Below are 13,272 nucleotides of genomic sequence, written 5' to 3'. Positions count from 1 at the left end.
AGTTCAGTATTCCATGAGTGGCCATCCAAAAGCCATCTTGCCCACTCAGCCTGGCATTCAACAATTCAGATTATTTAATGCTTGTACATGGAAAGCCAGACTTTCCCAGCATTCTATTCATAAATGAGGCACTCACTCAAGAAAGCCTTCAGTACGCTTAGAAAAATTTTACAGTATTATAAGAGGCCTATCCATGAAGAGAGTGATAGAACCGTTTCAGAAAAACAATGACTTAACATTTCAGATTAGTTATACTTTTGTCTATCTACACTACATCAATCAGCAGACTGTCAGGGTAGAGTTCACTCTCTGTCACGGTGAACTTGGTGGTTGGGTTAATATACCCCAAAGTAGTGGCAATTGTGATTAACTGATTTAGTCTCAGCACCTTAAATGTACCGTGGTGACCTGAAAACCATGAGATCATTTTCAAAGCTGCCTATACCTTTAGTCAGAAAATACTTTAAATAAGAAGTTAAGAAGAGGAAAGAGAGGGAACAAAAGTATCCTGGACTTTAATTTCATCCTCATGACAAACCTGTGAAATTAGAGATGCAGAGATTGGGGTAATAAAGTTAGGAAAATTTGCCCAAATTCATACCACAAATAAATGGATGACCAGAGATGTAAGCCCTGCTATGTTTCAAGATCTGGAGTCCTTTCTTTTATAAATAATTATTAAGGACTAGGATAGTCAGGCTGATTTTATGTTTGATTTTATTTTAATCAGTTTGAATGTCTAGGTTTATTTTTATTAATATTTTATCTTTAGCTGATATGCTTTATGGCTGCCACAATTTTCCTTTATGGGTACTTAAAAATCATTAAATCAAAGAGGAAAATCTCTCAAATATTATCAAATTTGATAGTTGAGGTCATATAGTTTAGAAAATTATATGCATTCGAACATTAATTAAGCCTCCTGAGTTTTTCAAATAGATTTATTATAAATTATTCACCTAGAACTTTACAACTACAAAGACATTTTTTAGGACAAGTGAGAATTTTATTGCACCGAATAAGGAAATGTCACTTACAAAGCAAAACATAGATACAATATGAATTTGAAGATGATATGATAAAAACTAACACAAGAGGGAGTTTCTGAGAATAAAAGTTGGCAGCATGTGGTAGTTTCATAACAATTTTTCTGCTTCATATGTCTCTGTGGTTCTTTAACTGAAGTGTCAAACAAGACATTCACTCTGATATTTGATCCATCAGGGCAAACGGTCTCTAAAATTATGTGAACACTGAATTTATTCTGAACTATTCTATAGCCAAGTATTCATCTAAACAATTTGTGGCATATTTCCAAATGCATAAAGAAACAAAAGGTAACGCAGACTAAACTGTCTCTAGGCTCAGGGCTCCTCAAATGAGAATTATACTTATTTATTTACTCTTCAGGAATCCTTGGGCTGTGAGTGATGTGACAGTTTTCATCTCAGAGTTAAATAAAGTAACTTCGTCTTTATTTCCTACCCCCGCACGCCTACCTTCTTCCATGCTGTCTCGGAATGAGCCCGAATGACTGATGGCACGTGGCCTTTCCTCCAAAGATGTGGCGCTCCCACAAAGCTGGGAGTCATCATAGAGATCGAAGGAAGAGTCTTGGGCTGGGATGCTGTTTGAGCGCATCATGCTGGGCCCAGGAAGGTTAAATTGAGATAGATTGGTTGGGCTCACTGAAAAACAAAGCACACATAGCCTATTTATTATTCTGGGGCTTGGATGCGGAAAACAGTAGGTTGCTAGAAAGTGAGAACGTGACCCCAATTCTTATAGAAATATGAATTTATAGGGTGCTGCTATTTAAGGAAAACCAAGAGTCTGCCTCTGAAATGTTCAATAAAAGTTACAGTGGAGTCATTCTTTATTTCTAGCACTTTCATGACAAGCACTGTATCAATTTCTCAAGCAATATTAAACAAAAGCTGCAAGCCACCACTACTGTTCATGCTAGAAATATAATAACTTGGTATTTTCTGCTAACCTATATGAAGACAAGAACGTCATCATAGGGTCTGCAGTAAAGACTATCATTACTTTAATGTGAAAAGCAAAATCAAAAAAGAAAAATACAAGAAATCTCAATTTCCCGAGAAGATCCTCTCGAAGCTTCCAGGCAAAGACTCTCAGTCATTTCGAGTTTTGATGTAGGCCTCTTCCAACTCAGATTCTATGCTTCCATGAGTATAGAAGAAAGGGGTTAATTCTGAATACTTTGAAGGGTGAATATAGAGATGGGGTAGAAGGGCATTCAAAGTGTGGAAGGACCTTATAAGCAAAAACATAGAAATTTCCCATACAAAGGTGTTTACACATCACTTGGTATGCAAAAGGGTCTATCAAATATATAGCATTTGGAAGTACACATTGATAGTAATGTTTCTACATGACAACCCTTGTGGCAAGGGGAAAAATGAATCTGAGCAATTATGATCACTCATGGAAAGATGACAATGAGTCTCACCAGCTTTCAGATGCCTCACCAGAACTGTGATCAATAGCAAATGAAGATTCATCCAAAAACGTATTTGGTTTACATAAGGTATATTCAGATACGGTTTCTTTGGTAGAAATGGTTTCTATTATAGCTATCATGTCAGTAACCTCACACCAACCAGTTTATTCCGGCAGCAGCTTACAGTAGTTTACTGATAGAGACATAATTATAAAGATCTTAAATTTCTAACGTTTGTGATATGTGGCTTCTTTTACAGAAATATTTCTAAAAATTTTATGTATTAACATTTTAATGGCTATAAAGATAAAGGAAGCATGGGTATTGCAACTGCTAAATGTTAATAATAGTCATTTATCTACTGCTCAATCAGAAGAGATAACTACCAAATTGAAAACAAGCAATGACCTAAGTAAAATGTAAGATGATGCTATCCATATTCAAGTCAAATAGATATGATTTATTTTAAAAAATTAATAATAAATATGACTTTTATTAATGATTGTATTTTAATAGTACCCACTTTCTTGCCGAATAAATAAAAGTTCAGGGGACCTAGAAATACAATCAAAACTCTTCAAAAATAATTTTCGTGTTTTTAAAATTGGTCATTTTTTTCTTTTGTAAAATAACACAGCATCGGGATCTTATAACATCTGATTTGAAACCAGATATACTTATAAAGTCTGGGTAGGCATATGAGAGTATGTTGATGTGTGTGGGAAGGTCTGCCTTCCTCCATACGTCCCAATTGGTGAAAATGTTGGGGGATATGAGAATACAGGTAGTAAGATCAATTTGCAATCTGCAATCGTGTCTGATAGTGTAAGACACGCTTTCCAATAAAATAATGATGTAGCTGAGACTATCAAGTCTTCTACTCTGCTGAGACATTGCACACATCAGAGCAGTCATTCCTCATAACACGACCTAGGTATTACGAATCCATTCAACAGATAAGAAAATAGAGGTGAAATGACTTTGTGAAGGTCAGACGTAGAAAATAAAGGTTTTTATCCAGATAATAATGGAATAGATGAATTTAATCAGAATAAAAACAATGGGGAAATAATGGAGTAAAGAGTCAATTAGTTAAATTAATGGCAATTAATGAGAACACTAACAGGAGACGTGACGTACCTAGCAAACTCATAGCATTTTGGTAATTTGGTTTTGTTTCAGATGTTGCATAAAATTAGATTTTGTTTAATATTCCTATGGCTTTATAAAATATTTTCAATTCATTTTTTGACACTAGCGTTTTAAGTTTCTTGCTCTTTCATAACTACAATTCACAGTAAATAAGTTATACTATCTTTTGCCATTATGAGGCAAACGATTCTCATCACTGTGTAGGTTTAAAAAACAAAAACTTGGTGTTTGGTATGAATTCATTAGTTCATGTGGAACCATGAAAAAAGTTATTATCTTTCATTGTTAGAAGCTCTGGTTTCTATAGTAGGCAGAGTTAAAAGAGAAAAGAAATAGCCTTGAGTGTTCCAACAGAGCATAAAGTTGAAAAGTCCAAATTATTGAAGGATGTGGATAATCTGTGGGTCCATTATTAGAAAAAAAATTTTCAAGTACAAAGAGAAAAATAACACGAATAATTTATATATTACTTGATAGAAATCTATTTTTAATAGCATTGGATCTATGAAATGATAACTAGAATGTTTAGACTTCTTTCATTTTTGTCACTATTGTGTTTTCTATGACATTTATACAAATGATTTTATATTTCATACAAATTATATTAAGCACAAAATAATGCAATGCCTGAGCTACTTAGTCATTTATTTTTCATTGCATTTATCCAAAAATGTTCACAAGGTATTATCTTAACAGAAATTCTCATATTTATTTTAAGGAGAGTTTTAACTTTAAAATGGTAAAAGCAATGATCTCAGAGTCATAAAATCATATATTTTTTCTTCATAATTATTTCTATTTTCTATATTTCTACAAATATATGATTTATCTTGTTACAAGGATTTAAAAAATACTTTAAAGAGAAAAATAAGGAGATGTTTTACTCATTTAAGAAGAACTCTGAGAAAACCCCTAGGCTTGAAGTCAGGTGTTCTGGAATCAATTGCTGCCTCTGCTTCTTAAAAGTGTTAGGATTTCTTTTCAAGTCACATGTCCTCTGTGCCCCTCTGGATCCCCAACTATAAAATAACCTATGTCAAATTGTTGTCACGAGCAATAAACTGCATAGTGTTTGGGAATTATTTCACGAACAGTAAGCAATCATACAAATGGAAAGCACTCTTAGGGTCTTTATCTCCTCTTTAAATGAATCATTTTTTTTATGGAGCAATACCAGGGCTCCAATAATTTTTATGGAGAAATAACAGAGATGTAAACACAGTGAGGGTGGGTGGTGCAAGGAACGAGATGACATTGAGGTTTAGAATATTTTACCCAAGTTTGAAAAGTGGTATTTTCCTGTTGCAGAAGATGACATGGCAGAAGGGGAGACCAAAGGGGACTGGCTGCCGGTATCCTGCAGTCCTCCAGTTGAATGAGAACGTAACCACTCTTTGCCCTCTTCTTGGTTGGCCTGCCGAGATGATGGGGTATATCTGCAAAACAGCACAGCTAAGACACTTAAGCATATCTAAAGGGGCAAGGCAATACCAGGACAAGAAAACAATTGAGAGGAGCTTACTATTCAGACTGAACAACATTTTCAAACAGATTGAATCTATAATTGCTTAGTTCTTCCAGATGATTTGACACCATCTGTTTGAATCTCACAGGAAAACAAAAGAATTTTGAAAAGAAAATTATGCTTTGTGAGATACGTAGTTGAAAATCATAAGCAATGAGCAGGCAGCCAAGTTAATTGAGAAGGACTCAAAAGCACAGTGCTTGGAGGAATGTAAAAAGGGTAAAAACAGACTAAAAATGGTGGACAGTGGTAGGCCAGAAGCCAATGGAATTGGAGCGATGGTCACAGAAAGGATAAGAAATGGACATAAATTAACCTCTTTTTTTTTTAAAGGACAAAATATTTACTTGGTTAAAATGCCACTTGACATCATGTCTGGATTTTATTTTTAAAAAAGGATGGAGAAATGTTCTCATTTTATTAGAAAATACATTTCTGGAACAAAATCATGAAATGGAATAATTGCAAGCTGTTTGTTATTGCTAAGGAACTGAAGAGAAAAGGGATAATGTGGAAAGACCTATTTGGCCAGTACTCAGTTTCACCAGAGTCAGTAAATTCTTAGCACCAAAGAGCAGTCGACATCCTACCATGTTTTAGCTCTATTAGCAATTCATTCTATATCTTCTCCTCAGATAAAAGTATGCAATAAAGGATGGCCATGAATTAAATTTTCATTTCATTTTTTAATGATGAACTGAAAAGTTATTTTGAGATTATGTAATACTAGACTAATTCATATTTAAATTGATGGGATAGATACTTACAGTCTTGAAAAACAAAACTCTTTTGAGTTTTTACCAAAAGGATTAAGTATTCATACCTTAATACAATATTTATCCTCTGATGATGAAAATATGTTTTCCTTGACTCAAATTAGAGCTTTCTTTCAACATTAACTGGCCACATGTGTAGACTATATGGATTTTGAGGTTTTGCAAGCATATGCCTCCAAGATGGAAAAGTTAGGGAAGTTAATTTTAATTTTCAGAAGTGAGTTCTGCATTCTGTCAAAAGTTGCTGTCCCCCAAAATGGTATTTACTTTATTGGATTTAATTTATTGAGGCTTGGTCTCTATGACCATCTCTACCTGAGGGCTATCTCACCTACTCCTCAGACCTGAGAAAACATCAAGATTAAAAGTGATTTCATTTCATCCTCAATGCCAGGTGCTTCATTGCGAACACACAAAGAAAGAGGAAGAAAGACAGCACACAAAGTTTATGTAACAACAGAGAAAAGCAGCAATTGTGCTGAGAGAAATATATACCTTAATCCCTTTTTTGGTAGTGTATTTCTGTCAAGCTGCATGCTGTTAAAACAAAAAAAACCCCTAAGGACATAATGTAAACAAAACTTCCAAATTACACATCCAATAAAAATGGTTCTCTGTATGAACTACACAAAATAAACTTTTTTGTAACACATGTTTAATGCTTCACTGTTTGGAAAAGGGCAACCAAATGTGACCAGATGTCCACTGTTGCAACACATGTGAGCTCCTTTCTAATCCAGTTCCATTCAATTATAGAGACAGAATTATTAGAAGATAGACTAAATCATATTTAGCATAATTCCTCTCTAGACTCTATTTACCTAATGTTATGGTTTTTCCCTCCCTGTGCAACTGACTAGACTTCTGCTATGATTTCACGTGCAGGGGAACCACAGAGGTGGAAATGAGGTAGATCTGCTCTACTTAAGTGACATTGACAGGTTTCAATGGACAAAGAAGATGTAAACTCAGTTTAATATTTATTTTTGTCGTAAATTATTTTTAATAAAAATAAAAGCAGATTTATTTACATAAAAGAACAGTAATATATAATAAATATCTGCTTGACATGTCTCTGCCATATTTATTCAACTATTTGAATGAAATTAGACTATGCCATTTTCAGAAATTATAAATTAGGTATTTAACAGGCTATAAGTTTTATCAGTCTCTCTAGAAAGAATTCTCAATTGCTTATAGAAGGGGTGAAAGAATGTGTCTGGAGAAAATGAGAAATGGCCTCTGTAAAAATAAAGAAAGAGGTTTTCAACAACAAAGTGGGACAAGTCTAGGCATTTACATTATAATCTCTGGCATGTGGACAACCAAGGAATAAAATTAATTTAAATTTGCAGAATTATAGTTCTCTTCTATTAGAAACTCTAATGACCAAAATTAAATACACCGATTATGCATAATGGGGATGATATAACATGAAAGCAAACAAATTGACTTGAAATTTAATCCCTCAAAATCAAACCTAAAATGTTTTCTTCTGTGTTACTCCATTATTTAGCACTGCAATAGAAAGCATCCAAAGAAGGTATTATACAACTTTATTTATTGGGAGAGTCCATCTAAGGTAATTACTATATTCTGTAGAGGCTAGTTATAGTATATATCTTGACTATAGAAATATTTTCTTCAGTAGTGTGGATAAACAAACAAAAAGAAGTCACACTGAACAAACATGAGGAACCTTTAAATATGAAATAAATTGTGCTAAAGCATTAATGTGGTTATAAGTCATTTTAAAGAGTATCTCTTTCATGTGTGTAAATTTGTCAAAGTTCAATATTGCAGAGGAAATTGAAAATAGATATTGTTTTGCCAATGCTATCAATTGTATAAAAATATGTTTACATGATGCAGATAATTTAATGAAAGAAAATTAGAAAAAAATGTATTTAAATTTACCAACATAAGTTAAAACTTGAAGGAGAAATATTTTTTTGAATCTGGATATTATTGACATAGCCTGTAGACAATTTCCACAAACCCTGAACTGTCACAAACTCATACGCCTGCACAGGCCAGGCAGGGAGTAGAAATGAGTGAAGTGGGGATTTTGGTCAATAGTCTGAAGTGGCCTTTCCTGTTTGTCTCAGGCCAATAGATGCTGTGCAGGAAAGTGAAGACAGGGTTACCAGATCTGACATTTAAAGACAAACCAGACCTTCTGAAGTTAGTTACTACTTAAATTATTTTTCAAGTTTGGTTAGGACATACACACACACACACACACACACACACACACACACACACACCAACAACAATGAAGAAAACACACGTGAACTGGTTATGGACCAAGGGTCACCAATGATCTAGAGCAGCTAGAGGGAAAATTGTTAATGAACTTATTTTATTATTTGTTCAGTCATTTATTATTTTATTATATTTTATGATAATTTGACAAGAAATTTCAACAAAAATTAAAATCTTTATGAAAAACTATTGATTTAATAGTACTAGGATATGACTATCAATAAAGTAGTCTGAAATTGTTACTTGGTTATCTACGACATCGCTGTAATTACTTTGTCTTAAATATTTACACTTTTAGCACACTTTCTTTCAGGTATGGCTCTTTGGTTTCCTTAGCATTCCAACATTCTGGTGACTGGTTAATTATAATTAAGCCAAGATCTTGGATAGGATCTAATTTTCTCAATAGTTCATAAGCATTCTTGAATGTACTTTAAAGGATTAGAATAAACTGCTATTGCTTTCAATTTTGTTCGCAAGAAAGAAAAAGTACAACTTTTTACAACAAAAATTATTTCAATACAGTAATTTAGTGGAAGGAACAAATTGATACTTATATACCATACCTATGAAGGTATTTTACTTTTTGCAGTTTCATATTCATCAATACATTTTGCTAAGAATCCAGGGCAAAACATTCACTTATTCAAAATTAGTTTCTTTAAAGTTAATTTTAGAAAAATTGTTTATCTTGCTATTTTTAATATTAGAACATTCTCATTTATAAAACTGGTCTATTTGAAAGACTGAACAACAACAATAAAAAAAGATTGATTAAAGGGAATAACTGTATATTTGCCAATCAATATACTGAAAATGTATATTAATTTCTGCTACAATATAAACCAAGTAAAATATCAACATTGCATTTATTTTATATTTATAAAACTATCAATTTATCATCTGATTTGATTTGTGGGTTACCTGGCTACAAATAGTTACTTGAGTTTTAAATCTGAATGCCAAAGAAATATGTTGTTGGTTAAATGGTCAACTTGTTGCAGTCATGTTTAAGATTAAAAATTAATCAATATTTTGGAGTGTGATTTTGGTTAATAAAGAATAACCTATTAGTAATGTGCTTGGTTTGGTTATAAAATTGTTACTTGGATTCCTCATACATCAGTACACATTCTAAGATACATTCATTAAAACTATAGGTTGTTAATATATTTTCAATATAATTGTTTGTTAGAAGTTTTGAAAATCACATATGAAGGTACCCATGTACCTTGAAAGTGCTGAAACTCTAAGCTACTGTAAGAAGCCTAATTTCTTAGATCAAAACTTAAATTAAACAGTATTTATATCAGTGTTTCTGTATATGCAGCTGATATTTATACATGTTGTCTGTAATGACAACATCAGAAGGGAAACGGATGCAAGTGCCTGCATTTTAGTTTCTGACACCCAGCTGTTTGTCTTATTTCTCCTGACACAGGTTGTTTTTTTTTTTAATGAGGGAAAATGTATTTTGTAATTAGCAGTCCACCATAAGAAGTATAAAATATCATTGTTACACTTAGCTTTAAAATCATTTTATCAAGAGCAAGTCTTATTTGGATGGCTGTCCACGTACCATTGTTAGGGGAATGGCAAGTAAGGTGGGATGGCAGCAATATTTTGCTCTGATTTGCATTTTGCAAAAGCAAGAGAAACAGGGAAGAGCAGTGAGAAATCTTAGATTAAGGGACAAATGATACACTGGAGTGAGAGTCTAGGAAAGGGCCTTAGTTGATGTTTTAAAAAAATAATTTCGGGAGTAAGGCTGGAAGCCTGGAAAAAAGGCATTATGTCAGCATCAATAATAGACTGAACAAAAGTTTAATGAAAGCCATCAAGTATTTTCAGGGACTAGTAGTGTTTTCACAAATAATACAATTAAGGTATGTGGCCAAGACCGTTTTTGAAAGCTTTAAGTGTGCCAAGAAACAAACAGCATTAATTTCATTAGGAAAACAAGTGGCAGTTTTAAGACATTTTCCTGGGAGGAAGAATCAGTGCTAAAATATCTGAGAAAGGAATTTTGGGGGAAGAAAGCTACAGCCATTTTGGTCAACAGTGATGTTTTTTGGTAAGTATATTAGGTAAGGAATGCCTCATTATGTTTTCCATTTGAATGGAAAAAAAACAACAACCCAATAACTCAGTAAACCAATGGGAAATCCATGTAATGTGATACATTTTCAAGAAGCCTATTAAAAATGCCACTGGTGTTACTATAATTTTCTCTAAGAATTCGTATCAGACAACTGATTTTTTTTCTTTCCAATTCAACTAGGATTCCCCAGTGATTCAGGTGCTATTTTTCCATAGAAGTGCTAATAAAGCAAATTCACATATTGCTCACAGCATAATTGTAGAATCCATTTAAATTTGGTCTTTAAAAATGCTTCAATTATCATAAAGAGCTATGTTGTCCTGGAGCTTAAACCAAATTATTAAAACGACTCAAGGAAACATCCTTCAATATATGAACACATGCTTTGAATTTTATTCAAATTGCCTATTGGATATATATATATATATATATATATATATATATATATATACACACACACACACACATATATATATATATATATGCCTTCATATGGAGAAACTTAATTATCCAATTATCCTATCTGTAATGATTTTTTTCTTCTGCAAACTTGGTAATAGGTGCAAAGAAAAGGCCCGGTCTCATCAATTTTATGTCCCTTTGAGAATGGGCACTCCAAAGGAAATCAAGGGGATTTCGTGGGGGAGGGGACAGGCACGGAGCGGGGACGAGGGGGTGGGGGCTTCATCAGTGCTTCCAGGAAAGCTCACCTTTCTGAGAGAGTAGATCTCACACTACCCGTTCTCACGAGCAGGCTCTGAACCTCGTGAGTGCCTGTGGTCAGTCCAGACAGGGAGCCATGATGGCTGAGGGGAAGGTCAATAGACTCCGAGCTCGTATGGAGGCTAGTCATGGACTGGTAGCTCGGAGTGTCCTTGCTGCCAGGAGAGGAACTGCTCAGATTGGCGGCCCACACGGGACCCCCAGATGTGAAAGAGTGAACCGATGCTGGGCTGGAAGCCAACGAGTGACTTAAGCTTATAACATCTGTAGTTAAGTCTGAGGGTTTATTGAAGAGCGGGCTGCTGCTGCCACTTAGCCCACCAGCACTGCCCATGCTGCCCGTACCAGACGACGGTGAGTCCAGACTGCCTTGGCGTGCTAATGTGGTACTAGGACTGGGCATGACTGAGGAGGATTTCACACCCTCAGTATTAGGTGCAGAGGCAGATTTGCCACCTGCCTTGGCACCAAACAACCTAAAAGAAAAACAAATAACAACTTCAGTTGTTCCAAGAAACTAATATCCACATGAATACGTAGGGTTCAGTACACAGAGCCAAGTGTGCTTTGGTGTACCCAGCGACCAAGCACTTCCTGCCTCTATGTTAATGAACTTGATAAGCTTGAACTTGTTCATCTACTGCTAAAAATCTCTCCTAGCACCATAAGGGTAAGTCAATACCGGGCTGCCACCCAGGGGGTGGGGGAAGTGGGCAAAACAAAAGAAAATCAAGCATGAAAATCCCTGGCTTTCTTAATTTAAGTGATCGTGAGAATCTTTCACAAAAATCAAGGAGTTTGACTGAACTTGCTGTTACCTATTTATAGAACCATTATAATGAAACAACTTCTACGCATTCGGTATGTAACAAACATTTTTTCTTTCTTCTTCTTTTTTCTTTCTCTTTTCATTTTTACATTTGGTTCAAAATCTAAAAGGAATGCTTAAGGCAAGGTTTGGCAGGTTATGTTGCGTATTTGGTGGCCTGAGTGACTGTGGTTAGAAACAATATCAGACACTACCGGCAACAAGTCAGTTTGTGTGTATTTCCTCCAAGAAAGGCCAAGAGTTTTATGCCAGTTTCCAGTGCTGTTCAAATACGTATTTCTATTAGTGATTTGAAGCATAGTCGGTGCTAAGTTAGATGTTGGAGCTTAGTTCAGAAAACATTTTAGTTTTGTAATGAAGATGATATAATCAAATTTATGTAAATATGGAAATAAAGTGATATGAAGTAATGGTATAATGATTACTAAGTAAGTTGCAATGAAATCCGTATTTCCTATAGTGAAATATTTTATGACGAATATGAGAAATTGTTTCATAGGTAATGGGCCACTGGAGGGCACTACTGCTTTTACTTAAGTGACAGAAATATTTACTCTCACTACAAGCCATAATTTATTCTTTCCTATGAGAATCAACATTTCAAAAATCCAGTTCTTCAGGATTGATATTTCTACTGAGGAATATACCCTCTAGGTTTTTTAAACAATCATGTATTTGAGATTGCTTGAAATGTAAAAATAAATGTTTAAAAACCTCTATTTCCCAGAAATCAAGTTTGTTTAATCAGTATAATGAAGACAAATATTAAAAATACTTAACAGGTAATGAACTATAAATCATCCTGTTATTATTTCACAAATGAGGAAACAGATCCATAGAGGTTTAGCTATTTGTCTCAAGTCTTTAAGTATATCACTTAAGACATACTGGTATTTAAAAACAGTAATATCTTAGAGCAGAACTCCACATATTCAATACGAAAGACAGTCTCAGTGTAGAAATCAAGTCATGCTTCTTACCAGAGTCATGTCAAAGAGACCTAATGAAGAGTTAGAAACCTAGTCCATTCCTTAGTTGTTATCCTGTACCGACCATCCTATTGTTTTCAAATTCTGTCAACCATATTGTACCTTGATTTTCATAACTAGGTCAAGATATGATACTGCACAAATTCGGGCAATGCAATCTATTACAAGGAACACAACTTCATCTACCTTCAAGATCATCAACTCATTAAGAGCCAGCAAGATAATGAACACTGGAAATGAAAGCCAGTGGTCATGAATCTCCATTTTGCTTTCTTTTTAATTGTGGGAAGAGATGGAAACCTATGGATATGCACAAGCTATTATTTTATTTTTTTCACTATGTCTAGGAATTGCCATCTGCTTTTAAGTCTCTTACAAATGTTGTTTGTGTTACTAATAGTACAATAATAGTGAAACTGAAAAATTTGTTCATTTCTCAAAATGA

At 34.1% G+C, this 13,272-nt stretch overlaps 1 protein-coding gene across 10 annotated transcripts in view; it reads right to left on the bottom strand.

Annotated features, from left to right (window-relative positions):
* The window catches only part of NAV3 (neuron navigator 3), a 770,226-nt gene that overhangs the window by 72,361 nt on the left and 684,593 nt on the right, over positions 1 to 13,272 (bottom strand). For 7 of the 10 annotated variants that reach the window (XM_033117411.1, XM_033117412.1, XM_033117414.1 and 4 more), the window contains 4 exons: positions 10,997 to 11,485; positions 6,416 to 6,457; positions 4,895 to 5,055; positions 1,500 to 1,688 (listed from right to left, as the gene is read on the bottom strand). In XM_033117411.1, the coding sequence (XP_032973302.1) occupies positions 1,500 to 1,688; positions 4,895 to 5,055; positions 6,416 to 6,457; positions 10,997 to 11,485 (881 nt within the window). The remainder of the gene's footprint in view (positions 1 to 1,499; positions 1,689 to 4,894; positions 5,056 to 6,415; positions 6,458 to 10,996; positions 11,486 to 13,272) is intronic. The other 3 variants (XM_033117409.1, XM_033117415.1, XM_033117416.1) reach the window with 3 other exon arrangements.

This window comes from Rhinolophus ferrumequinum, chromosome 10 (assembly GCF_004115265.2).
Source record: "Rhinolophus ferrumequinum isolate MPI-CBG mRhiFer1 chromosome 10, mRhiFer1_v1.p, whole genome shotgun sequence".
NCBI lineage: Eukaryota > Metazoa > Chordata > Mammalia > Chiroptera > Rhinolophidae > Rhinolophus > Rhinolophus ferrumequinum.
Note: the sequence above shows the minus strand (reverse complement) of the source record. Positions and strands in the feature narration are given on the sequence as shown.